The sequence below is a fragment of the Eretmochelys imbricata genome, chromosome 7 (assembly GCF_965152235.1).
Source record: "Eretmochelys imbricata isolate rEreImb1 chromosome 7, rEreImb1.hap1, whole genome shotgun sequence".
Classification (NCBI taxonomy): domain Eukaryota; kingdom Metazoa; phylum Chordata; order Testudines; family Cheloniidae; genus Eretmochelys; species Eretmochelys imbricata.
In genome coordinates this window covers 11,221,793-11,249,778 of record NC_135578.1, presented here as the reverse complement: position 1 = coordinate 11,249,778, position 27,986 = coordinate 11,221,793, and the positions used below count along the sequence as shown (strand labels likewise).

At 40.6% G+C, this 27,986-nt stretch overlaps 1 protein-coding gene across 1 annotated transcript in view; it reads left to right on the top strand.

The window, feature by feature from the left end:
* Positions 1–27,438, top strand: part of SHQ1 (SHQ1, H/ACA ribonucleoprotein assembly factor) — a 97,180-nt gene extending 69,742 nt beyond the window's left edge. The window contains exon 12 of the mRNA XM_077822797.1: positions 26,123–27,438. Coding sequence (XP_077678923.1) covers positions 26,123–26,774 — 652 coding nt within the window. The 3' untranslated portion in view covers positions 26,775–27,438. The remainder of the gene's footprint in view (positions 1–26,122) is intronic.
* Positions 27,439–27,986: the final 548 nt, after the last annotated feature.

Genomic DNA, 27,986 nt, shown 5'->3' with positions numbered 1-27,986 from the left:
TCGTTGAAAGTGGTTTAGTTATTTTGACGTGAGAGCTCTCTCCTGTGTAGACTTTGTACATTCCCTATAAATAAACAAGATTGTGTCAAACAAAATACCAAACTCTGACAATTTCTGCTTCCAGCTGGAACATCCCAAGGGCCCCAAACTTTGACTAGCTGCTGAGGTTGAAAAGCGAAACTGTGTCCTACACATGGTAAAACGCTACCGGGAGTGTGATGGGTGTACAGGGCTTTCGGTGCTCTCTGCAACTGGGGTCTTAGCGTGTCTCATTCCATCCTCATTATGCTGCTAGGAGAAGGCTCCACTCCGCTAGTTGGCAGCATAGTGCTTTTGGGGTTAAATCTTTGTAGGGTTTTCAGAGTTGCGGGTTGGATGACCTCCTTGAGCTGCACCAATCCTTTTCTGCTGAGCCAAAGTATGTTCAAACTCATAAAAAGAGGCTTGTAAGGAAGAGGCGGAGTTTGGCTGGTCAGTTATGCAAATAAGCAGCTTACAATGTAACACAGAGCCAGTTTGGTTTTGTGTTCTTTTGGTTGAAAAAGAAGCCTGTATAATAAATGTGAAACTCTGGGGATTTTCTTGACTTGCACCTTCCATAAAGTTTCTCTTCAGTGTTGGCCTGTGTTGCCCTAGGGAGCATTATAGATAAAAGTAACTGGAAAAAATGGCCAAAGTAATTATCTCCTGTCCTGTACTATTCTGATTGCTAGAATTTGTGGTGGATTCTAATTCATATGGCTAACCCGTTTGGAGGCATGTTGAACACCTGAAAAGGTGTACAGCCGAGTGAATCCCACATTTGCACAGTACATGTGTTGCTAGCAACTAAAGTATTCCATGTGTTGATGGCTGTGTCAAGAACACAATTTGAATTATGTTAAAAGTAGGCTTTATGTAAAAGATATGCTTCTTTGCAGCATTTTCCTTTTCATCCTCTCATTATGATCGAAACCCAATCCTTGTTACAACATAATTACCTTGTCTGAAGCCAGCAGGGAGTTGCTGCTTTATGTGAAGGGTGTGAAGTTCCCTAAATAAACAGAGGATTAATTACATTCACAGCATGTCATTGAGGTGATGAGATTGATTGATTGATTGTGATCGCTCAACTCTTCTACTTTCCTGACACTAGGATTTGTGAATTACTGTTTTCAAATACAGACAGTGGTGTTTGGTAGAAACTGAGAGCATACTTGGAAGTAAAGAGCCCAACCTTAGGTGTAAAAGCTTTACTCCATTGCCTGGTGTCTAGTAGAAGGAAGGTTTATATATTCCCTAAGCTGCTTGTTTTTAGTTTGGTTTTAGTTGGTTTCGAGTACTTATCTTACTCCTTATTATTTCAGTGGTCAGTACCATTAAGCTTTCACATAAAACCAGCAAACATATAAAAACTGTACACTAAAAAATTGCTCCCTGAAATATTCATTTGAAAATCATAGCAGTGTTGGCAGTTTGGCCAGACAACTTGTTTCTGTATCACATTTGCCTGAATGGAAACTAACACTAGGACTAACAAAACAGATTGTGAAGTATTATACTTCTTTTTAAGCCCCTTTTTGTTTATTTTTAAACAAATATTAATAGAGTTTCACATGTTCTATTCACTTTCAAATGAACTCTCACAGGCAAATGATAAAAGACAAAAACACCACATTATCTCTGGGTGACCACTTTTCACAAAGCCATCACTCTATATCTGACCTATCAGCCCTCATCCTCCAAGGAAACTTGCAGGACACTTTCAAAAGAGGAGCCTGGGAGCTTAAATTCATTCCTCTGTGAGACACTAAATATCATGGGCTGAACAGACACCTTGGATTTATGGTTTATTACAACAATCTGTAACCCATTAACCCCCTCTTTTTGTGCTGTGACTCACTGCAGAGGTGCTAATAGGCCACTCTACCTTGAATGGCCCCTTACTACTTATGATAACTACTTATGCTAAACAACCTGTTCCACCTTGCACAGGGGTTCTCAAACTGGGGGTCGCGAGGTTATTACATGGGGGGTCACGAGCTGTCAGCCTCCACCCCAAACCCTGCTTCACCTCCAGCATTTATAATAGTGTTAAATATACAAAAAAGAGTTTTTAATTTATAAGGGGGGGTCACACTCAAAGGCTTGCTGTGTGAAAGGGGTCACAAGTACAAAAGTTTGAGAACCACTGACCTTGCATTTTGCTGTGATGCTGGGAGTACCTTTTCCATACCTGAAGAAGAGCTCTATGTGGCATGAAATCTTGTCTCTCTCACCAACAGAAGTTGGTCCAACAAAATATATTACCTCACCCACCTTCTCTTTCTAACTTTGTTATTCTCTCTTTTTCCTACTTCTGGGATGCTCTCTGAGCCCCAGTGCTGCCTCCCAATATTATCAGGTCGGTCCCGATATTAGGGGCTTTGTCTTATATAGGCAATTATCTTTTTGTGGGGTGGGAGGGTCCTGATTTTTCACACTTGCTATCTGGTCACTCTAGTACTGCCCTATGCCCATTCCTTGCTATCTTGCTTTGCTTTTCCACTCACGAAGGCTTTGTCTACACTACGCACCTTTTAGAAACACGGCTGTGCGGCTTCAGCCGTGCTGCTTAAAGACGCGCAGTGTAGCCGCTGTTTGTTGGCAGGAGAGAGCACTCCTGCCGGCAAAGCGCTGTTACACCAGTGCTTTTTGTCGGAAAAACTTGTGTCGGGGGGGGGGGGGGGGGCGAGGTGTTAACACATCTGAATGTCAGAAGTTTTGTTTTGTCATTCAGTTGCCAGTGTAGACAAAACCTAAGCCATTTATCTTTACCATTCTTATGGCACAGGGAACCTGAATGCAGCTTATGCGAACACTGCTTTCCTGAAATAGCGAAGCACAAGCATAAGCATTTGCAAGACCTGGGCCAGGGTGTCATAAAACGTAATGCTTTCTAAGCTTGTGAAGTATAGTACTGTGACTTCTTTGTGAATATTCAAAGATTTCTAAAACAGGATTTTAACAATATTTTAGAAGTTATCTTTGTGGAACTATTCATGAATCTATAAATTTTACATATTTAATAAATCTTTTACTACTAGTTGCTGATACCTCCTGGAAAACTTTGAATAATGTTTTATTTAGAAACTACCCTGATCACGTCACATTTCTGTAATTCTCTTTCCTTGATGTGTTTTTTGATTACTTTCAGGATATTTGAATAAAAACCAGATCTTTGTTTTGTTTTTTAAATTCACCTACTTTTATTATTTATTTCTCTCATAAATTTCTAATCCTCTGTTTGTGACATTGTAATAGTTCCCAGAGTGGCTAAAATGCAATGTTTCAATCACAAGACTTAGCCCTGAGCTACACTACAGAATTACTGTGGTAGAAAGTGTCGCTCAGGGGTGTGAATAGCCGTTCTAATCTGAGCGACATGGTTATACCGACATAAGCACCAGTGTAGAAACCGTTATGTCAGCAGGAGAGCTTCTCCCACCAACATAGCTATTCTCTCTCACGGAGGTGCAGTTATTAAGCCAACAGGAGAGCTCTCTTCCATTGACGTAGAGTGTCTTCCCCAGAAGTGCTACAGTGGTGCAGCTGTGCTGCTATAAATTTGTAGAGTAGACCTGCCCTTAGTTTTTCCAGTATAGGCATACCCTACAGCGGCACAGCGATAGAAGGAGTTCTTCCGTTGACCTAGCAGTGTCCAGACCAGAGCTTAGATCGGCTTGGTTACATCACACAGGAAACTTTTCACAGCTCTGAGAGATGTAGTTAAGCCGACCTACCTTTGTAGCGCAGACCAGCCCTATAACTTAATGGGAAGAGTGAACAATGCAAAACCTGTTTGCCTGGATACTTCTGTAGTACTTTAGAAAAGAGAAGCGAAATTCAGGAAGTAGGATTTACAGGTAAAATTGTTACTGAACATAATTTTTTTAAGCTTTGTGCATTGATAATTTCTTAGTGTTACCAGGTTGTGCCTGTGTCTACATGTGTGAAATAAAATAATTTATTAATTTATTTTTAAAATTTAATTAATTTGTTCTTTTTAGGATTCTCAAATTATTTATGAATGTGCAGATTTTCACAGCTATTAGCCTGTTGGATTCAGCAGTGAGGATTGCCTGTGAGTGCTCCACTTCAGGTGCACATGTGCCTGTGATCAGAGACTGTTTGTAGCAGTGTCCATTGAGTCCGCACATTCACCCTAGCTAGCCTCATGCCCTAGCTAGCCTCATGCCCTGACATGCCCTGTAGGGCACAATGTCTGATGAACCGCCCTCAATTCCTTCTCAAATGCCTTGACCTGAGATGGAGCATCTTGTGGTGCCCACTTTGTAGCTGTTTTCCCTTAGGGAATAGCTTTCTAACTTAACATTTGTTGCTGAGGTTTTATTTAGCCCTTTTAGTTTCTACTAGTTATAGTAGTTTTTGTAATTTTTGTTTGGGGGGGACTTCTTTAAGAGTTACCTCTCCTGACATCTTTTCTGAGAAAGAGAGTCCAAGATGCAAGCAGACTTGTGTCACTGTGCATTCCTCCTGGTATGACCAATCTTGGTGCCTCCCCTCCTTTTCCTTATGGCCCCACCCAGTGGCCATATTGGCAGCCGTGGGCTGCTTATCAGCCACAGTTCTCCAGAGCACCCAGCTACACCCCTGGAGAGTGCCAGAGGCAGCAATCACCTACTCCTTCTGTTCCTCCGCATCTGTCTCCACCTCAGGAGTGATCTTCTGAGCAACAGGAGAAAAGGGCTGATGAGGAAGCTACACCACAAACTAACATCTCCTCACCTGGTGAGATTGTGATGTCTCTTCCTCTCTCATATGTGGATGGTTTTAAGCAGTTCCAGGAACTTATGAAGAGGATCACTTTGGAGGAGGAGAACCATGAGACCCAACATAAACTTTTGGGCATTCTCCATATTGCCACTTCAGGTCAGGTAGCCTTGCCCATAAATGAGACTTTACTTGAACCTGCCAAAGAATCTGGTAAACCCCAGCTACCAGACCTTCAACTTGTAAAAGAACAGATAAAAAGTATTATGTTCCTGCTAAAATTCCGAATTTATGTTCACACACCCAGCACCTAATTCCTTGGTCGTCAATGCTATGCACGAGCATAGTTGGCAATGCCATTCTAAGGCCACCTTGCATGATAAAAACCAAAAACACCAAGATCTCCTTGATCTCCAAAGTTACTCATCAGTGCCATTGCTGATTAAAATCACCAGCTATCAAGCTCTGATCACAAACTATAACCATACCAACTACAGGAAGTGTAACTCTTCTTTTGACTATCTGCTTCAAGAACATGGAGTACAATTCCATGAGATCATCTCAGAGGGTCATTTATTAGCAAGGACTTTGTTAAGGCCTCCCTGGATGTGACTGTCACTGCAGCTCACTCTAGATCTACAGTGATTGTCATACCCCGTGCCTCCTGGCTGCAATCATCAGGAACGCTGAAAGAGGTCCAGAATACTGTTGAGGACTATTTTTTTGATAGGCTCAGTCTCTTCAGTTAGTCCCCACAATGAGTCCTTTCATTCTCAATGGTTTGAAGGTGGCTACTATCCACTCCCATGGATATCTACATGCATGTGAATAAAAGGAGATTCAGCAGATAACAGATGGTACAGAGTTCCTGCCCAGCCCAATTTCCAGCCTACCATAGACCTTAGGAATCACATAGGAGATCTGGGTTCCAGAAGAAAAAAGCATCTGCCATCACAATGACTGCTCCTCAGCCACCTTTGTCATCTACGTGTCAGTTTTGATGCTTTGGTTGAGAGGCAAGAACTGTCCCATCTTCTGGATCTAAAGCTGCATTATCCTGCTGCATCTCTCATCACTCCCTTGCCCCCACCCTTTGGAGATAGTCTCTTCCATTTTTGACTGTATGGGAGCAGATTACTTTCAGCAGTTGAGTTTTGGAGGTTATAACACAGAGCTATTCCATCAATATCCTCTCCCTTCCCCTTTTCGGAGCACATCTCATGAACATCTGCTGAGACAAGAATTCCTATCCTTTCTTCGCATAGGAGTCATAGAATCAGTACCTGCCCAATACAGAGGGAAGGGGTTCTATTCCAAGTACTTTCTGGTTCCCAAGAAGAAGGTTGGGTGGAGACCGACCTTAGATCTCAGGTTGTTGAATGCTTTCACCAAAACACAGAAGTTCAGGATGGTGATGCTCACAGCTATAACACCGTCTCTGGATCTGGGGGACTGGTTTGCAGCCCTTGGCCTACAAGAGAGATCTTTCATCTTTGTGATGCGTCCATCTCCCAAGAGGTTTCTGTGTTTTGTGATTGGCCAGGAGCACTGTCAATGTCAAGTGTTTCCCTTCATACTCTCTTCTGCCCCCAGAGTCTTTATGAAAGTTCTGGCAGTGGTAGCCACTCAACTGTGTCAGTTGGGAGTAATTGTCTGCTCTTGTGCTCCCACAACAAAGTTCATTCTGCAGTAGGGAAAGCTGTGATGCTGATTTACAAGCTAGGACTTCAGTTCAACAGAGAAAAGTTTACTTTGGCCCTTCTTCAGCAAATACAGTTTATCGGAGCCACATTAGGTGCCACAACATCCAGAATTTAGCTACCAATAGACAGATTTATGATGCTAATTAACCTGATTTCACAGGTTCAAATAAGCCCACAGACAATAGCCAGGACTTGTTTGCTGCTCCCAGGTCACATGGCATCCTGCACCTTTGTTGCACTTCACAGGTTGCAACTGTGCTGCTTCTAAGGATGGTTGAGAACTGTTTACACCTCCAGCAAATTCAGTCTGAACAAATGAGTGTTGATCCTCATCAGGTTCTAGAATCGCTCATTTGTGTACTGTATACCTATTTACATACTAAGCCAAGTGTGAATTGAGGGATTGCGAAATCGACAAGACAGGAAATATACAGGAGAAAACTAACAGCAGGGGGATGTCCCATTGATGAATAAAGACAAAGGATTGGTGTGGTATCGCTCAGTGCAAAAAGACACAGTGAATCCTTCACCTAGGAGGGAAACTGACAATGTGCTTGTCTCATGAAAGGAAGGTCACAACCTTGTTGAAAAGTGCTGTAAGGATTTTGGGTGAGGAATACTATACAAGACATGAGAGTAACTTGTTAATTAAGTCTAGGCTCTAGAATGCTTGTTATGATTTTATTTTATATGTAACCATTTGTTTCCAATAGTTTTACTTGCTACTACTTGAATCTCTATGGTTTCTTAAAAAAACCTATACTTGATTTCACCATACACAAATTTAAGTCCTGTGAGTTAAGTGAAGGGGTGATCTGGGGTGAAACTGGTATGCTGCTGTGTACTGCTTCTTTGAAAGCAGCAGATTGGTGAATGCTTAAGAGTGTCCAGTGGGTCAGAGGTTAGATGTTTCAGGGAGATTCTCGGACGGCTCGAGGGTTCCAGTGTGTCTATCACTAACCTGTAGAGCAGTGGTCCCCAAACTTTTAAGGGTCATACCTCTCTTATCCCTGTCTGCACCCCAGTCCCTGTCTTCTGATTAGGGGGCTGGAGCACATGATTTATGAGGAGAGGCTGAGGGACCTGGGATTATTTAGTCTGCAAAAGAGAAGAATGGGGGGGGGGGATTTGATAGCTGCTTTCAACTACCTGAAAGGGGGTTCCAAAGAGGATGGATCTAGACTGTTCTCACTGGTACCAGATGGCAGAACAAGGAGTAATGGTCTCAAGCTGCAGTGGGGGAGGTTTAGGCTGGATATTAGGAAAAACTTGTTCACTAGGAGGGTGGTTAAGCATTGGAATGTGTTACCTAGGGAGGTGGTAGAATCTCCTTCATTAGAGGTTTTTAAGGTCAGGCTTGACAAAGCCCTGGCTGGGATGATTTAGTTGGGGATTGGTCCTGCTTTGAGCAGGGGGTTGGACTAGATGACCTCCTGAGGTCCCTTCCAACCCTGGTAGTCTATGATTTCCCCCCAGCCCAGCCAGGAGCGGGGCTGCGGCTCCCAGGGCGAGAGGTCGGACGCGGACAGGAGTAAGGGGGCTGCAGCTGGGGGTGAGTCTGAGGCCAAGAGTGGGGCCAGGGCTGAGAACAGAGCCATGGCCCGGGGCTGGGGTCGGGGTGGGAGCAGAGCCACATCCGGGCTGCAGTGGGCGCCAGAAGCCAGGCCCAGGGCTGGGGGTAGCTCTGCTCCTGGCCCTGCCTCCAGCCTCGGCCCTGCGCTGGGAATGGAGCCGCTGGCAGCTGGGCTTGTGGCTGGGTGAGGCTCTGCTCCTGGCCCTTGCCCCAGTCTCGGCCCTGGGCCAGGAATGGAGCTGGGGCTGGGGAGGGGGGATGGGGACAGGATCGGAGCTGCAGTCGGGCCCGCAGACAGATGCAGAACCACGCCGGGGCTGGGAATGGGGCCAGGTGCAGGGATGGGGTTGGGACGGGGCTGGAGCAGAGCTGGGGGCAGGTGGGGCTGGGTGGCCGTGCCACCCTGAATGTTCCTCTGTGCCCTCCACAGGGGGGTGTGCCCTCCAGTTTGGGGACCTCTGCTGTACAGTGACAGCGGGGCCTGTGAAGCCTTGAGGGGAGTGCTTGGGTTGCCTGTGGCCAGTGAAGTTGGGGAACTGACCCACATCAGGTGCAGACAAGGCTGCCTTGTGTTAAGGGCAGGTGGTAGCGAGGTGCCTCACAACCCTGGGTACTCCCAGGAACCATCATAGAGGTCTCCTGTAGGAGAGAGATTCAAGAGGTTTTGTTTAATATCAGAAAAGCATTAACTAGAAAAAACCTCTCTGCAGAAATGGAAGAGATTCCACCATTGATGTAGCCAGTGGCACTTGTCCCCATTCGATCCTTCCCTTTCGGACATTTTAGATTACCTATTTGGTTTAACGATTTTGGGTCTCGCTCTGAGCTCTTTTAAAGTTCATTTAGCAGCTACCACAGCTTTCCATTCCCCTGTTGAAGGGTTTTCAGTGTTTGTTATCCCCACCATTTCCAGTTTCACCGAAGGGCTAGTTAACCTTTTTTCCAAAGTCGGGAAACCCACTCCTTCATAGGACTTGAATTTGGTTCTCCATTTTCTGTGGAAGCCTCCCTTTGAGCCACTAGCTAAGTATTGCTTTCTGCACTTTTCTGTAAAGATTTTATTTTTCGAAGCTATCACTTCTTCTGGGAGAACTGGTGAGCTAGGAGCCTTAATGGCCGATCTCCCCTACACAGTTTTCTATAAAGAAAAGATATGTCTCTGGCCAAATTCATGGTTTTTAGTGAAGGTGACCTTAGACTTTCATATCAGTCATGGTGGTGTTGGCTTTTTACTTAGACAGGACTAAGCCCTTTAGGCCCCCTTTTTTCCACAGGCAGAATTAAAGGGGGTCTCTGTTTCTATCCAAAAACTCTCCAAGTGGGTTCATGGTTGTATTGTCTCCTTCTGTGAGGTCACATTTTAAGATTTGGGACCATATCCTGGAAAACCATGACTCTAAAGAGGGCTTTGGGGTCATGGTAGATAACCTGCTGAACAGGCGCTCTTACTGTGATGCTGTAGAGGGTGAATGCACTAGTTGGGTAGGTAAGCAGGGGAACATCAGGTAAGGATAGGAAGGTGGTATTACATCTGTATGTGGCATTATTGAAACCATGATTGAAATACTGTTCTAGTCCTGGTGTCTACAATTCAAAAAGGATGTTAAAAAAAATTGGAAGAGAGTCAGGAAAAAACTACAAGAATGATTAGAGGTCTGGAAAATATGTGAATTAAAAAGGTTCAGTTGTTTCTGGAAGAGAAGGTTAGAGGTGACTTGGTCATGTTCTGCAAGTACTTACAATCGAAAGAGGTTTCTGATAGTAGATATAGTTCAATATAGTTGAAAAAGGCACAACAAGATCCAGTGGTCTGACAGTGAGGGTAATCAACTACTGGAGTAGTCTACCTAGGGACATGGTAAATTCTCCATCATTTGTAGGCTATAAGTCAAGACCAAATATCTTTCTAAAAAATATGCTGTAGCTCAAACAGAGGTTATGGGCTTGATGTAGAAATTATTGGGGTGAGGTCCTTTGGCTTGTGTTATCCAGGAGGTCAGACTAGATAATCATTTGTCCCTAGGTCCCTCTGGCCTTAAAAACCTCTGAAAGTGTTATCACTTTCTCCGGAGGAGAAAACATAGACAGAGAGCGGATAAGTGACTTGTCAGAGGTCCCACTGAAAGCTAGTGCCTATATTGGGAATAGGACCTGGTCTTTTGACTCAAATTGCTATGACTTAACTACTAGATCATGGGTCCCTGATTTAAAAACAGTAGATAACAAGTTGTGTGCACTTCCATAAGCTTCAGAGTAACAGCCGTGTTAGTCTGTCTTCGCAAAAAGAAAAGGACTTTGTGGCACCTTAGAGACTAACCAGTTTATTTGAGCATAAGCTTTCGTGAGCCACAGCTCACTTCATCGGATGCATACTGTGGAAAGTTTAGAAGATCTTATTATATGCACACAAAGCATGAAAAAATACCTCCTCCCACCCCACTTTAGATAAGCTATTATCAGCAGGAGAGTGGGGTGGGAGGAGGTATTTTTTCATGCTTTGTGTGCATATAATAAGATCTTCTAAACTTTCCACAGTATGCATCCGATGAAGTGAGCTGTGGCTCACGAAAGCTTATGCTCCAATAAATTGGTTAGTCTCTAAGGTGCCACAAGTACTCCTTTTCTTTTTCCATAAGCTTATGTCTCATCTGTTATTGTTGCAATGCTTGTCTTTTCATATGTTTTCCCTTTTTTAATGTAATCTTGAAATACCATACTTTTCATGTAGATTGTATCCTCTTTAAAACCCACACCTGTCACAGTAAGTACATCTAGGGCTCTTTATAAATAATACTACCCATGTAATATAAAATACTGACTAGAGTCGAGGCTTCAAGTAACAACCTATTTGCCCTGCAGGCTTGTAAAAGTGACAAATAGTTGGATATAATACCAGAAACTCCTCTTTATACATGTTTTAGCAAACCCTGTAAAACATTGCTTTTTAATAAGGGATTTAATCTCTCTTCCCAGCTGCTGGCTGCAGTTTCCTTTGATGTTTTTCCTTTCTCATCTCTGTTGTTTTTTCTTTATTCCGTCGCTTTTCTCTAGCTCGTATTCCTCCAGGCAGTGTCGGAATCACCTTGCTATGGGTAAAAGAGGGGAAGAAAAAAGCCGACTTCTCTCCCCTCAGGCTTGGGCTTTGATTTTCCGAAGTTGCGAGGAGGCAGTTCCTGTTTGCCTTCAGACGGCTCAGCGATTTGGGTCGTGTCTTTTCAGTCAGCACATCTCTGCTGACTCTCCTGTTTGACTACAGGAATGATGAGCCTGTGTAGTTGTTGCCTTTTTAAGCAGGTGGAGTGTGCAGCTGTGATCAAAGGGGGAAGCTGTTCTCCAGGCAGATAACATCTTCCTTTTCTGTTTTCAACTTTGTCAGTAGCTGGCTTGGTCTCTCCCCTTGTCAGTGATTCCACCATAAACCACAAGTGTGAACGAGGATGGAGTGAGCGGAGGAAAAGGGTGAAAGTTCTCGATTAATAATGTGCTGAGATGATGATTTACAGTTTGTGGCCTAACGCCTATTAGCCACTATTCCCTGGGGACTCCCTCTCTCAACAATTACTGCTCTAGGTCAGCTGCATCAAGTGTGGGCCAGCAGCTCTAGGTGTAAACACGAAATGGCTAGCAAATTCCCCTGTGAGAGTCAGCCAGCAAGGGAACAAGACCATCAACCATTTTAGGTGCAAAAGAGTATGATGATGATTATTTGTATTATTGTAGCACCTAGGCGCCCTAGTCTTGGACCATTGTCCTAGGTGCTGTACAAATACAGATCAAAAATACTGTAGCTAGCTATGTTGTTTAGGCTGTTCTGAGATGGCAATGGATGGACTCCTCCCTTCTGCCAGGGATTGGTAAACTGGTCAAGTTTGGCACACCTCCATTTTAGATGTGCATTTTACTGAAGAATCCAGGGTAACAGGTTGGGAAGGATGGAGGCTTTTTTCCTTTGTCAGGATTAAAGGTAGTAGTAGCAATCTGGCAGATCTGTTAGTCATAACTTCACTAGCATTTTTCTGGGACTAAAATGTATACTGCCTTTGGATGCCTTTGGTCTCCTGGTACAGCACCCACATTGCATACCATACTGTGTTAGGAGTGCTATGTCATAAAAAAGAATACCAGAGATACAAGATGGAGACCAAAGCCTGTATAAAGATGGCTCAAGAGATGTAGAAGGGATTGTGGGTTGCTGCCTGCTGTACTTATACCTAATACATTTTATTTCCCCTTATGGGAAAATCCAAGTAATGAAACTAAGATGTTACATCTTAAAGCTTTATCCTTTCTTAATATTTATAAACGTGCATTGGCTAAAGATTAGTCTTTAGAGTCGGTGTGAAAGGAGCACTGTAGAATTTCAGAATTACCGTTGAGGGAGACAACAATCATTTGAGACAACCAGGCAAACTCTTGAACATGAAACAGTGCTACTAAGTAGAAGCATTTCAGATTTTGTTTCCTGAAGTGCGGTGCTCTGAGCCACCAGTTTGTTTACAGTATTGCCAGTTAGACTGTAACAAGTACACTTCCTTTTCTCTGCCTTCCTGTCATCGCCCTCTTAATTTTAGAACCAGTGTATGCTCCCTTGGAAGCTAAACTTTCAAAACGGAAGACAGGTCTTGTGCCACTCGGGGTCTGTGGATTCTTCCACTTTAGTCAGTGTTTCATATTAAAAGGGGCAAGTTCAGTTTCCATTTTCTAAAGCCAGATGATTGGTTCTTACTTTGAAAAGGAATCTCCTTTAATCTAAACTTAATCTAAACTTATGGAACACAGCCCTCCATGTACAGGGAGAGAACTTAATCCTCAAGGTGTCTTCTTGAACACGATGCTCCAGTTTATATTGTTTCTCTTTTTGATCTCCTAGTTTTATAGCAGAAGAGTTGGGTTGAAGCATACTCTCCTCTATCTCTAAGGGCTACTCTCAAGGAAACAATTAAAAAACACAAGCCCCATTCATTGGAGATGATGGGAAGGATGAAAGTTTACCAGTCTCTGCTCCCTGCAGTCACAGGAAATTTATATTGGCTAGGCCCATGTTATTCTAACAGCTGATACTACCAGAGGAAGCTCAAAACTCCCATTACTGGGAATGAATTACTACCTGCCCATAAAGGTGGTTTAACCCTAGTTCATATGAACAAATATTGCAGTATTTATGTCATGTTTAAACTTTTCTGTCTTTTTCTTCTACTGCAGATAATGTAGTAAGTAGTGTAAACTTTAGTTCAGTTTTCATTTCAGCTACAGTTTTATAATCCTAAAAAACCCTACTTTTTCTCTGGAGCTCACTGATCAGATTTAGTAGGATGTTTTGGTTTGAGTTTTTTCATTTGGGTGGGATGTTTTGGTTTGGGTTTTTTTTTAATGGTCAATACAAATATTATTTAATGTTTTTTAATGGTCAATAAAAATTATATTTATTGTAATATAATTTACAGTTATTCACTGACTTATTGTGAAAATGTGTAATAAAATAAATATGTAAAACATATATTATTTGTGTTTATAATATCAGCCTTTAGCCATATCACCCCATTCTGTGAGCCTGTCAGATCTCACAAGCTAAGGTAGACTCATAGTAGGTCTCTACTTGGGTGGGAAATCTCTAGGGAACAGATTTAGTAAGAACTGCTGGAAGCAGTGTTGGTGTTTCAGTAAATGCTACTATTTTCTCTTTGTCACTATTTGTTTGGTGTGCTAGATGGCATTTCAGGGAGGACGTAAAACAGATCCTATGTTTCAGGGAGGACGGAAAACAGATCCTGCCCCCCTGCGTTCATTAAAGAACTGTTATTCTTTGTAAGCTAGTGGTGATAATCATTGTGTCTTTGGAACATTCCAACTCAATGATTACATTCTGCCTACTTAAAAGTTTCAACTCCGGTTTCAGTTGGCTGTTTTGGGGGTTCTTCGGCCTCCATTTGTGTACTGTTGTGCTCTGTTAAATAGTAGACAAGTTTCACGCTAGAGGTGGCTATATTCCCAGCAATGGATTAAAATGAAACCTATGTATAGTTTGTGCTGCTATATCATTTTGTTTTGTAGAATACTTTGGGATGAAAAGAACTGTATAAATGTAAGATCATATCATGATCACAATATCAATAACGTATAGCCATGTGGTTGATTCAGATTGTCTATAAACATTTCCACTACAAATCCACAGGCTGTCTAACGTGACTTTTGTATTTCAGAGCAAACAAGCTAAATATACAGAATTTTTAGGTCCTAATAAGCAATACAAGGCATATTTGTTGGCTAAATGCTCTGCTTACTCTTTTTAAACCATTTGATTAGAGTGCCAGTGGGTGAGTAGCTTATAAGGGCTTGTCTACACTTACATTTTATAGCACTCTAACTTGCTGACTCAGGGGTGTGAAAAATCACCCCTCTGAGCGCAGCAAGTTTGAGCACTTTAAAGCGCTAGTGTAGACAGGCTCCGAGTGCTTGGAGCCATGCTTCAAGTGCTCAGAGCTATTCCCCTCGTGGAGGTGGATTACCAGGAGAGCTGGGAGAGCTGTCTCCCAGCGCTCGCACGTGACCACACTCACATTTCAAAGCACTCCTGCAGCAGCGCTTTGAAGTTTCTAGTGTAGACGTAGCCTTTCTTGAAGGACTAATTTGAAATTGTAAATAGCAGCATGGAAATATGGCCTCTTATGTAAAATGCATATGCCAAAAGGTATAACTGAGTCAAAGATTTATCTCTAACCATATTTTGAAGTTTTTTATTTTTTGTAACCCAGTGCTTTGTAAAGAGTGAGATCAGCAAATGGATGGTGTCTGTAGGTTGATGTTTATTGTTATAGTTAAATGTTCATTTGTAAGGATCTTTTTCTGAAAAATTACCCTACAATAATCTCGATTGTTGGGCTATTTATGCTTTTTAGTCCATATTAACAAAGGGTCTACTTTTGCATTCTACGTCGTCATCATTAACACTTCTATTTCATTTTAATATTTAATATTTAATATTTCATTTTAAAACTGATCAAGCCTGCTCTTTTTACTATCTTTTTTATGTCTGTATTTTATTGAAATCTAATTGAGCTCTTTCGCTGTCTTTCAGTTCCGTATCTCAGTAATTAAATCAATGTTGATTTTCCTTTCTAGCAGCTTGGAACTGTTTTTCAAGATTTGGAGGGAACTTTTACTGTTTCAGTTTAATTTCTAAGGACAGTATGCTATCGTTAATCTATCATCCCCTCTCTTTTTTCAGTAGTGTTGGAGTGATTTGAGTACTACTTTCTAGATGTCAAAATATGCCATTGTAGTAACTTATAGTATTGCCTTAGGGGGCCAGCTTTTCATTATCAGCTTCAAGGGATGTTCCCAGAAGAACAGTATGATATCTTCCAATCACAGGTTTGGCTGCTGAAGCACCTATGTCATACTTGATGAAAGGTGTCATCCAAATTTTAGATTGACAACTAATTTCTTTTCCTTTCAAATACCTATGGCTATTTTGCCATCTGTTTCATTCAAGGATCAAATTCCCTTCTGGTTCTTTCCTCCCATGATAACATGGTCAACTATAACTTTGCTTGAGCCTTCTGTTTCAAAGGAGCCCAGCTATTAGACGTCTTGCCATTTGCAAATTAATTTTCATCAAAGTTCCTGTGCGAAATTAATGTCAACATTATCTCATTCTCCCTAGGAGTATAAACCTAGTGTGGCTTGGGCTGGAAGACAATGGCAGGCTGGCTCCTGAGAGAGCCAGGTTCTTGGGAACAGGAAATAATAGCGCAAAGGGGCTGACCCTTCCCAAATGCGTTGAAATCTGTATGACTTCTGTTCATCATTGAGGATTCATGTAGAAACATAAATAATCCTACTGCTGTCTATGTTCTACCTGTGTGGTGGCTAAGCAAATAATTTCATTGTCCTTTATAGGCTGATTTGCTATTTCATCATCTTTCCCAAACACTAAATTCACACACACTCATTTCACCTTCCTTATGTTATGGGGACAAACGTATCACTAAAAACATGACTGGAACCACTTGGAGAACAATATTAAGACTGGAGGAGGCTTAAGATGTATGATGCATCTAGTCACGGAATAATGGGGCAGTGGTGAGCAACGCAGCTTGGTATGATTCTGAACTGATTTCAGGTGGTTATACTCCCCTGACAAGCTCACTAATCTGCCATGGACTCTTTTATCTGTATATCGAAGCATATATGGTGTGCTCAGTGCCGTAGTGCATGGAAGTCTGAACTGTGACGGGCCTTACCAAGAGCAGCAATTTGTCTTCACCCCGTTTTTCACTAAAGCTCAGTAACTTGTACGATGATCGTGTAAAACTTGCGTGATTGGAAATGCCCTGCAATCCAGCATGCACAACGCCTTTAGCTTGATAATGCAGCTGCTTCACACTAAGGTGAATCTCGTGAGTCCAGATCCCTGTAGAGTGGAGATAAGTTAAATAACTGCTCTTGGTAAATCAGTCAGCTATACTGATTGGCACAGTGTGATGTCATTTTCTATTTGAATGCACATTGAGGCATTGCAGGCTTCCCATGGGGGATGGCTGCTTAGCAATGTAACAAACTCATTTTCCCATATGGTAGAACCTCCGGAAACTATATGAAGAAGATTCTATCCAGGGACAGTCTGCCACATCTGTGAGGCTTGCCTGCCTTTTCTTTAAACATTTAAAATGCAGGTTTAAATTTAGGGTTTAATTTAAAATAGGGCTCGTCTGCCCTACAAAACCAACTGAGTTAGGGGTTTACCAGCAGGGTTGTCCCCCTACTCCAGGCACAACACAATTAAAATCTGTTGTATAGATTCAACCTGACTGCATTATTTGTAACGGTACCACATAATGAAATATAGCCAAGGCTTTAGTCTGATTATTAAACCTTTGTTAAAGCCTAGTCAGGTCCTGTCCACACAACAGGTTTGAACTATGCTGCACCCGGGATTGGGGATAACATTGTTGCAACTCGATCCCCTGGCTTGGTTGTTTTTGTAATGTAGTTAGGCTCTTTCTCCAATGAAAGCAGAAAAAAGTGGGAAGTGGTAGCAGAATCGGACAGAATCGGACAAAAGAATTTGTCCAGACTATCAGGAAACATAGATGTAAAATCAGATTAGCTATGTGATTTGTGCGATCCAGCATGGCAGCATCCACGCATCACACAGCAACTCAGTGTGACTTAGCAAGCATAGGTAGTAAGAATGCACTGTTGCGCTCACCTGTAATATGGTAGCACCCTGTTAAATAGAGAGATCTGAAGATTGTACTGTATAATGTTTCTCTAACAAACACTCACTGTTGTAATGGTTATTGTTTTGTCCCTGATATTTGGATGACATGGATTTGTAAATCTGTTAAAACTACCTCAATAAATTAATAGCTATAAAAAAAGCACTGTTGCTTTATGCATGTATTGTGCCATCCCATGCTGTTATGTCTAATTTACAATGTAAACTTCTCAGGGTAGTGAACTCTTTTTATAGATCTGTAAAATGTCGTGCCGAACTTATGATGCATTAGAATAATCTTTTTATTGTGGGTTTTTTTAAACCATTAAGGTGGCGCTTTTATCTGCACATGAAGAAGTTTTATTCTGTTTCATTTAGTAGCAAAATGTCACTGAGCTATGCATTCAAAGCCTGATGTACCAACCTGGCCGCTGTGTTTATACACAAAGGTGTAAATATTCCACACAGTAATTTAGCTGGGTAACTCCCACGGTGATGATGTAAGTTGCATGGTTAAATGTTCTTGCGTTATATAGAATATTTATTGCTAACTGATTTTTAACTCTTTCAGGTAGTTTTGCTACTTGGGCTAAATCCCTAAGCCAAGAGTGTTGCTACACAGGGCAATCTACCACAAGGACTGAAAGGCCTGCTCCAGTAGTTCCTGTGTTTTTAGTTTTTCCTATGTAGTGTTGTTTCTGGTTGATGGGTATGTTATTCAGAAAGGCAGGTTGTGCATCATTTTACTTTTATTTTGCTGCAGATTAATATCTAGGAAAAACTACAAACAAGGGATTCCAAGGCAGGATGGATGCCTCAAATTATGCATGTATTCTTTTTATTTAATATCTAGGCTCACTTTGTAAGAATTGTCTTCTCCCTGGCTCCCTACAGAACTTATCTTAGAATCATAGAATATCAGGGTTGGAAGGGACCTCAGGAGGTCATCTAGTCCAACCCCCTGCTCAAAGCAGGACCCATCCCCAATTTTTGCTCCAGATCCCTAAATGGCCCCCTCAAGATTTAACTCACAACCCTGGGTTTAGCAGGCCAATGCTCAAACCATTGAGCTATCCCTCCCCTCTTCAGCAACTATAACTCTCCAGATCATTCCCCCTCCAAAAATATGACAAAAATAATCTCCATAAAACAGGAGGGTGCTTTGCTAGCAGCTTTGGGGGAGGAGACCTGGGCAGCTCACTCCCCTGGATGTGGCTAAGGAGGACAACTGTATGGGGCACCAGGTTCCAAGTGCCCTTTAACTCCACAAGCCACATTGACTGCAAGAGACAGAACAGAAGCTCTGGGAGCACTATCAGCTGCAGAGAGGCAAAGGGTATCTTTAAATCCCCTGTACTCCAGTGATATCAGCAGACAGGACCTTAATTGGAACATTGAGACATTTCGTTTCTGTCTGCTGATTGGAGCTTTGCTTCAGGCTCCTTCTTCCCCCTCTATTATTGCCCTCTGCTGTTGGCCTCACTCACCCTGCTCCCCAAACCCTTCTCTCTCTCCTCTCACCATTCTCTTCCTTTTCCTACTTCTTTACTTGTGTGCTGTTTCAATTTCCCCCACAGTCATCTGTTTTTGTCTTTTTAGCAGATAAGCTGTGGGGGGCAGAGACACTCTCTTCATACATATTGGGAAAGCACCTAGCACACTAAAGATCTGTTGTAATCCAATGATGATAATACTGCAGCATTGTCTTCCAGGAATTACGTCAGGTGTATGAACAAGACGTGTGAGGTCTTTGCTGTCTATTTATTAAAGCTGTACATTAAATAAAACGTGCCTATTATCAATTTAACCTGCAGTTAAAAGCATTTTCCCAGTGCAATTGGCATCTTGACAACTAATAATTACTATGTGCAATGCTTTAAATACCTATTATGCATGTTTATGTAGGATCACTATTACCATAATAATAAGATGATATTACCACAAATGTGCATACTGAATGAGCATATCTTCAAGTAATCATGAGATTTCTTTAATCATTACTGAAGAATTAACTTTACTAGAAAGAGTTACTTTAATCTTAAATACTATTCTAGAGGTCTTGGAAACAGCAGGGCATGTTTACCTGGTCCCTAAACGCTGCACTATATCCCCCATTCTGTTCATGACATAGGGTCACTTCTGCTCCCTGAACTATTGTTTTAACCTGTACAATTTATCAAACTAAACCCACAGTCTCGCTTGGGAAAGTGTTCTATGCTGTGATTTCTGCAGTGTGGTTTAGCTGTCTTCCACTGAGTCAGGTTTCTGGTACACTCTCTCTCTAGCTGGATTCCTGAGATTCAATTCTCCTTGCTAGTGGATTGTTTCCTTAAAAATAAAATGAACTGGCAGTTCCCAATTGGCAGGTGTGTGCCAACAACTATTTAGTTCTGTTTATCTCTTAAATAGAGGAGAGAAACTTTTTCCCCTGATGGCAGCTGCATAACTGACCATCAGATTTTTACTTGCCTTCATTCTTCTACAATTCAAAGAATGTATATCCAATATTATTTTAGCAGGTGATTTGTTTCTGTATTCTTCAGCTATGCTCAGAATTTGGGATCTTGATTCTTCAGCTATGCTCAGAATATCCAGAAAAAAGAAAGTATTCTTAGATAGATGAGACCTACTTTTATTTTACAGACTTTACATGTAGATTGGGTTTGTCTTTGTTGGCCGAGGAGTTACATTATTTCCTTTCCATATTATCAGGAGTCATTCTCTTTCTCTCTTTCTCCTCTTCTTCCCCCAAAAGGCACCCTTTCTATCACAAGTCCAGAATCTAACTAGTTGTCAGCTGTAGAAAATCTTCTATTCACATTGTTCTTTATGTTTTGAGCCTGGGATTCTTCAGATCAGGGAAAGTGATTACATAATTGCTTTAGCAAAAGGACTTTAAAAGATGAAAATTATTTTAAAAAACCCAAACATTTTATCAGAAAGTTAGCATGTTTTTATGTGATAATAGCTAAGAAAGTGTGCTTGTTAAAAATGTCCTAGAGTCCTTAAATACAGTATAGACAAAAGCGTTTTTGCAGTTTATACAACAATTCAAAAAATACAGAGCTGAGAAACTCCCCAAATAACATTTATAGAATCTGCTTCTTAAAAGTATAGGAAGTTCTTGTTTTTCTTGATATCTCCTTTCCAACCTATCTCAAATATCAAGCATGCAGCTGATGAAGTTAGCCTATTCCTGATTCAGGTGCATTGTCATCAGGTGTTTCTGTACTGCTTCTGTTCATTGTTCTGTTTTAATCTAGCATTCATAAAACAAAGAGAATAGCATACAAAAAAATCAAGTTTAAATAATGCTAACATTGCAGCATAATCAATCAATTGCAGGGAAGATTTAAACTGAACCGGCACAGAAAAAATGGCCATTGTGCTTTTTTATGCTGCTTTATGATATATAAAGGCCTGACAGTGGGGAGTGGTTTCTGCTTGTTTTTTACAATTAGAAACGTCAGCTTTGTACACTCCAGTTTTCCTGAAAGAGACTGTGGATGACTGGACCACTCCTAGGAGTAAGATATTATATGCACCAAAAAAATGAAATCTGAGTAACTGAAAGGAAGAGGGATTTTTCAGACTGTTGAAAATCTATTGAACTCAAATATCTGACACAGTTGGCAGGAAAAGATCTTTGAGAAATAATCTTTTAGTCCTTAAGTGAGGGCTAAACAAACTCCTATTCCAGTTCTCGAGCCATCTTCCAGAAAAAAGGGGAAGACAGGACAAGCAGGGGAAAAGCCCTTCTTTGTACGTTATATAAAGAAGTGGAGGGAAAGGCACAAACCCATTTTTTCATTTGCAGGCCGTGCTGTGGCAAAGCTGATACAGTCATCTGACTTACATTTGTACTACAGGGCTCTTAGATACATCTCCAGTGTTGTTTAATCTTGTGGGCTGTTGCACTTAGCAGAATAAGAATAGGATGCCAATATGAATTCTGAATTTCCTTGCTTTTATGTGATATATACATCATGCACATTAATAGATATGGGGTTCTGAAATGGATGTCGTCCAACAAGAACAAAATGTTATTCCTTGGGCTATTCCTCAGGTACGTCTGGGCAGTTTTGCAGTGCTCCACCAGCACAAAGCTGTCCTAACAATGCTAACATTACTGCCACTCTAGGATCCCTCTATGTATGGGGATCACTAAGTGTCAAAGAGCCTCCATCGTGCAGATGCTACTATCCCCTTACTGAAGCCAAGGTGTCCCTGCACCCTCATGATCCCTGACTGCCATAAGAGTCCTTTGGGGTTGCTGGCAGTCAACATAATTTAGAACAGCCTTTAGGCTGCGGCAAATGGACTCGGGATTAGGGGAGTGCAACAGTAGCTTAAAGTCTGCACATGCTTCCACCTTGTCGTGAGCTGCACCAAGAACTTCTTGACCACAGCTCAGGAACTGAGCCCTTGTGTTTATCTGCTGTAAGCATGCCAACGGCTCCACAGAACCATGCACATAAAGAGTTACAGAAAGTCAACTGCAGAGTTCAGGAGGGGAATTGTTGGTCTTTGGAGAGCATTTACTAATCAAGTCAGAGTACTCATAACTGCGTTATTGATTTTTATAGAAAGTAGTGGGGTCTCTTATGTCATTTTTATCTCCTTTCCCCTGTAGCACTTGATACAGGTAGAGAATACGTCATCTCTCAGCAACTTTGGTAAAACTTTCAATGTGAAGGGTTAGTGTGGATCTTTTAGCAACAGCTGTGCAATGGAAATCAGTTAAGATCATTAAATTACTATTGAAGTAGATCAAATCATAGGAAGTAAACCAAAGCTTTCAGAGATTGAGTATATTTTCTGTTGCAGTCTTGTACCTATCCGGCAGGAGAGTATTTATTCCTTCCTGATTTGCCCCTGTTAGACACCAACTCTTTCATAAGTGGACTCACTGTTTAGTATGTACTTGTACTTGCATAAAGAGTGGCGGGGACAAGTATTTGCTGCTTCAAAGAGATAAGCTCTTTCTATATAGCCATAGTATTACATTTTTGTTAAGTAGCATAATGCAAATGAAGGAGCCAAAACGTATTACCGTATATTTTCTTCTTGAACTCTAAGCTTTAGATACTCTGGGGCACAGATAATTATTATGTATTAATAATAAAATTTATGGAGTGTTGTAAATTTATGTGGACTTCTACAAACTGAAATACGACATATTTCATCCATAAAGAGCTAGCAGTTTTGGGAGTTGAGAAGAGGGAGGGTGTGGAGAATATTAAAAGGAAGGAGGGAGGTAGGATTGTTTGGCTAGGAGGGTTTAAGGAGTGATTTGAAGGGGCTGTGGAGGAGGTGCACTTGATAGGGAAAAATTTGGATGATAGAAACCAGAAAGTGAAGAAAGGGAAGATGAGAGGAAGTACAAAGAGTATTGGGAAGAAGAGCTTGAAGAAATGAGAGAAGAGAAATATGGGGATAAGATTATATAGGGGATTACATGTGACAACAGCTGTCTTGAATTTTATGCAGTAAGAGAGGAATGAGGGGCTGTCGTGCCTGGAGTTGAACAACAGTCAGCAGAGAGAAAAACATTCCTCCTTTTCGCATCAGTCTTGGTTTACTGTGAAATCAAAAGACAGCATATTTGAAAGTTATAAAGGGGACTTTTTGCACAATATACATTTAGTCTGTGCACTCATTGAAGCCAAGAGTTTAGTAACATTCAAAAAAAGATTGCATTTTTATATGGTTACCACGCATATGTAGAGTTTAAAAAAAAATGGAGATCTGGAAGGGATATAAAACCTTATTCTTCAGGGCATAAACCAATCTCTCAATAGTGGGGTCAGGAAATAAACCGAGTGGGCAGGTCATTCCATTACAGTCTACTTGCAGGGGGTTTTGCAGGATAGATGGACCTTGGATCTGATCCACTTTGGCAGTTCCTATGATCCTGCGTAACTTTGTACTTTTAAGGAAAATGCAAGTTGCTGAAGATGATTTGGGGAAAATGTTATGACTGAACATCACTGGGGTTATTTAATGAAGTAAATTAGTATATTAAATAGTTGATGAAAATTTTGGATGTGTATCAGGCATTACATAGAGAAGTGTGTGGCTTATCTGTGAGCTTCTGTACGTGCTTTTTATTGTTTTTAAACTTTTATGTGGTTTTGATTACTCTTCATAAACATGAATTTCTGAGTTCTTTGGTTTGAATGGAGAAAGTTAACAAATAATCTGTTTCAATCCAAGATTTGTTTTTAAATGCTACACTGTCTCTGTAAGAAAGTGTAAGAAGCTGCATTAAATTTCCCTTCCTCCACCTTTTAAATAAAATTCCTTTAGGAGAAAAAAATTGCACAGTCTATGTTATACTGAGTAATTATCCCCCCTGGGAAGCAGAATATAAAGATCTTTAAAGTCATTCAACTGAGAGAACAAGCGCTTTAACTTTTGCCTCGCAGGAGTTATGTATTACATTATCAGCTGCTTGCTCCAGTGTCAGTGTGTCATGCCTTGCAGGTTAGCAGGTTTTGGCAGAGGAAATGAAACCCAGTCAGTTACTGCAGGATTTATAGTAGACCTGCTGTTGCAGGAAGTGGTGAAAAGTTGATTGATAGTCTGAGGCAAAACTCTACAGTAAGAAACAGGATGTATGTTTGCTATTTATACCTGGTTTTCTTTTTTCCCACATTTCAAGACATTCTCTTGCTTTTTGTTCTCTCTGTTTATAAATTTATGGCACAGTTTTCTGTTAAAGCATATGCTGAATTTCAAATACTTGAAGAAATTTTTATGGCTACAGCTGTACTAAATGAGCTTGCTAAGCCTGAAAGTTGACCTACCATGTCTGTTGTCCCCTATTGTAGGCCTTACAGAAAGGGGTATAGCAGTTCTTTTGTTCACTACAAAAGTTTTTTTTCTCCTGCTGATAATAGCTCATCTTAATTAGCCTCTTACAGTTGGTATGGCTACTTCCACCTTTTCATGTTCTCTGTATGTATATGTATATATGTGTGTGTGTGTGTGTATATATATATATATATATATGTCTTCTTACTATGTGTTCCATTCTATGCATTCGATGAGGTGGGCTGTAGCCCGTGAAAGCTTATGCTCAACTAAATTTGTTAGTCTCTAAGGTGCCACAAGTACTCCTGTTCTTTGTTGCGGATACGGACTAACACGGCTGCTGCTCTGAAACCTTTGTTTAGTTCATTCTTAGGTACAATACTAAATAAATTTAAAATAAATCTAGAACTGATTTATTCTGCAACACGTTCTAAAACAGGTGCACATGTGCTGCTGTGGTAGGAGAGAGAACACATCTATGAAATAGGGCCCATAAGAAGTTACATGATTGCAGCATGTTTTTCTTTTAAACTTTACATAACAGGAAAGATAATTTTTGGAAAACTTAGTGTGAGATAATTGTCGGCTGATCAGTTCTTAAATCTAAATTTTTGGCATTGTTGCTTTTTTAAAGTAAAATGAATTATTTTTGGCTTAATGAAAATTTATTTGCTAAATGTGTGGCTCAAAATAGACCAATAGGCAAATATTTCCCCAAAGATTGTATTTTTAACCTACCATCTAAAAAAAAATAAATAAACTGGTCTAAACCTTACCACTTTAGGATTTCATATCAGTTAGCCTTGTTTTTTTAATGCAACATATTTTCTTACTCCTAACATAAATATTTATTTGGCATGTATCAGCAGTTCAGCTGAGGGAAGGTGTAGGACTCACTAAAGATAAGACAGGAAGATTTGTCTTCTTAAAGAGGTGGGTTTTAAGAAATTGGAGAGGGAAGGGGAAAGGAGGGATTAGAAGAATGACGGTAGAAAGGAAGCATCGAGAATGCAGTATATGAAATTATTTGTATTCAGGACTGAATGGACCTAGGGTGAATAATGTGTAGAGTAAAGTGGTGAGACTTGCACAGAGGAGATACACATTTGTAACAGAGTTGTAGGAGATTTCTCTTAGCCATAAAACCTGTGTCCTGATTTCATTCTTTTTTTATTTTTCCCATTTTCTGTGCATTTAAGTGGATTAAATTTAATACAATTACTTTGTCTTCACAAATTGCGTCATTCAGTTGAACAAAACCAAGTCCAGTACCACCTTTCCCAGGTTTGTTAACATTGCTGTTTTGGAGGTGCTCATTTACTAGGGAAGTATGTTAGTCAACAGTAATTTGTATCCATTAGGATAAGAATGAAATGGTAATAAGAGGTTGGTAAATATGTAATATAATTCTGAAGGCATCAGATAACTAAGGGGCATTAAAGGGGAAAAATAGGAGTTTAAAAATAGTGCAAGTAGCCCAATGAGAAGAGCCTGATAAAATATATTCTGTAAATATACTGTATTTTGGGTAATACTGAGAGAAAATTGTCATACCTTATTTACATTTGGGGTACGACAAAGCCAACTGACTTAGTCCCCTCTGGATTCATGCCTTACCAAGCTGCTTCAAACCAGCTAATGACAGCCCCTTGGCTAGCCAAATGCTGAAGTTTTACAACATTAAAAATAGATAATCTCTCTGCAGAGATTTCCTGTTGCTTCATCATCATAGTTGCAGTTGGTGTTTCTCATTACAATGTATCTCCAAAGCTTGTAAAGAAGTGTGTGCTTTCTTCTGAAAAATTCACTGTAAGTTTGCTGAGGTGATGATTTATGTAGCTGCTTTTCTAGCCTTGTGGGAGTGAATAAGTTCAAGTGAATAAGGGATCATTTTTATCTCTGTTTCCTGTACCTTTTCTGTTACCATTCTGTAACTGAAGAAAGAAGTTGTTTACAAATAAAATGAATAACAAAAATGTTTAGCTCCCTGCTACTTATTATCAAATGGGAAATATTTTGTTTCTAGCATTTAACAATGTGTTTTGTTCTTTTTTAAAGGTCAAAAAAGTTGGCAGCACTTGCTGAATCCTTACAGAAAGCCAAGCTAACTAAGGCCCATTTAGGGTTTGAACTAGAAGAGCTGGAATCAGCTGCACGTCTGGTACAAGAGGAAGAAAGTGAGTTAAAAGCTGTCAGTGCTGTTTCCAAGCAACAACTGCGTTCCTCTGAATTGGAGACGAGTGACTCTGAAGAATCAAGCAGTACTTCATCATCTGAGACAGAAAGCTCTGATTCAGATGAACAAGAGTCCTCAACCAGTGAAGATGGGAAAATAAATTCTCTACAAGGGACACTCCAAGAGGAGAGGACAGCCCCACTTATTGACTGCAGTGGATTAGGACGAGACACAGACACTTTGACATTAGATGTTAGTAATGAAAAATCAAAGGCTTCTTTACAATCTACATCTGTTTCTGGAAAACTGATAGAGGAATTAGGAAAGAAAATGCAGACTGCAATTAGGCTTTCAGAACAGACTGAAGGATTGGCTACTGCAAGCTACACAGTTTTCCAAGAGAAAGGAGCAAATTATGCAGTTGAACCCCAAAGACTTTCAGAGGATCCAGGTGGAAAAGAAAATTTCTTGGAGGTTTCCCCAAAGGAAAACCTACTGCTGTTTGTTGGCAGAACAAATGAAGATGAAGACTAAACAAGCGTGTTAGGAAAAACTCTGACCCTTTACATAATACAGCTCATTGCTATAATGTGATATTGTTCCTACATCTAATGTGTGCAAAAAGGAGGTGATATTTTTCCTCTCTTTTTTTTTTCACCTTGTTGACAGTTGTTAAACACAAGAGTCCTTTGAAGGGAATCAACAAGACTTTCTCAAACCCTCACAATTAGATATATTTTGTACACCAGTGATTCATCAGAAAGTAAAATTTTGATCCCCAAATGCAGGAATCTATAACTTCAGTAAATACTTTCAGGAACGGTTTTCATTAAGGTTAGTAATGGAGTGAAGAGAGAGAATAAAATATAACTGAAAATAGTTGTACCATCAGTTAACTGACTCAACTGATGACATCATCTTGATAAATAGACCTGTACGTTCGTGACTTTTATAATGACATTTTACTACATTATTGGATTGTGAATATTTTATTTCTAATTTCTACTTTAAAAAGAATGATGAATGTCATAAAAATCCAAGCAGCACTGGCAGTTTGTGTTTGTAGATCCAAATAAGTGTTCCTCACTTTTTTGTTAGTACAAAATAAAGGGAGTTTCTTTATTGTGAGGTCCAGGCAATGCTATGTATAATCTTCTATGTCTACAGTCCTGTTATAAATTGTTCTTTACCACTTTCAGCATTTGTTTACTACTGTGCCGTCCATTTTTTGAAATGTTTCTAGGTGTAGATGTTGTTTCCCTTTCAAAAATGAAAAAATCTTGCTTCGTGTTATTATTCCAGGGCTGTTGCTGGCCCCACTGAGGTGGCGAGACAATGTGGTCTACTGCTCTGAGCCCAAGAATGAAAGCCAGGAACTCATAATTTCTAGTCCCAGCTCTGCCACTGTGTCTTTGAAAAAGTCATTTAACCTCCCTACGCCTCATTTTCTCCATCAGTAAAATATGAATAATACTTGCCTATCTCACAGTGATGTTGTGAGAATATCAATTAATATGCTCATGGTAATAGTGAAAAGTCTAATGTCTTACAAATGAAATGCCATATTTCCAGGCAGGTATGACTTACCCATAAAAGGTTGCTTCAGGATGAAAGCTAGCTTGAATGGTCTCTTGCTTTCATGTGTGTGGTGTGGGTGTGTCTTACTAATATTAAAATCCAATTTTTTGGCAATGAAAAAACAAATTTGAATGTGGCAGAGTTTCTGGTAGTTTGTCATTGGTAAGT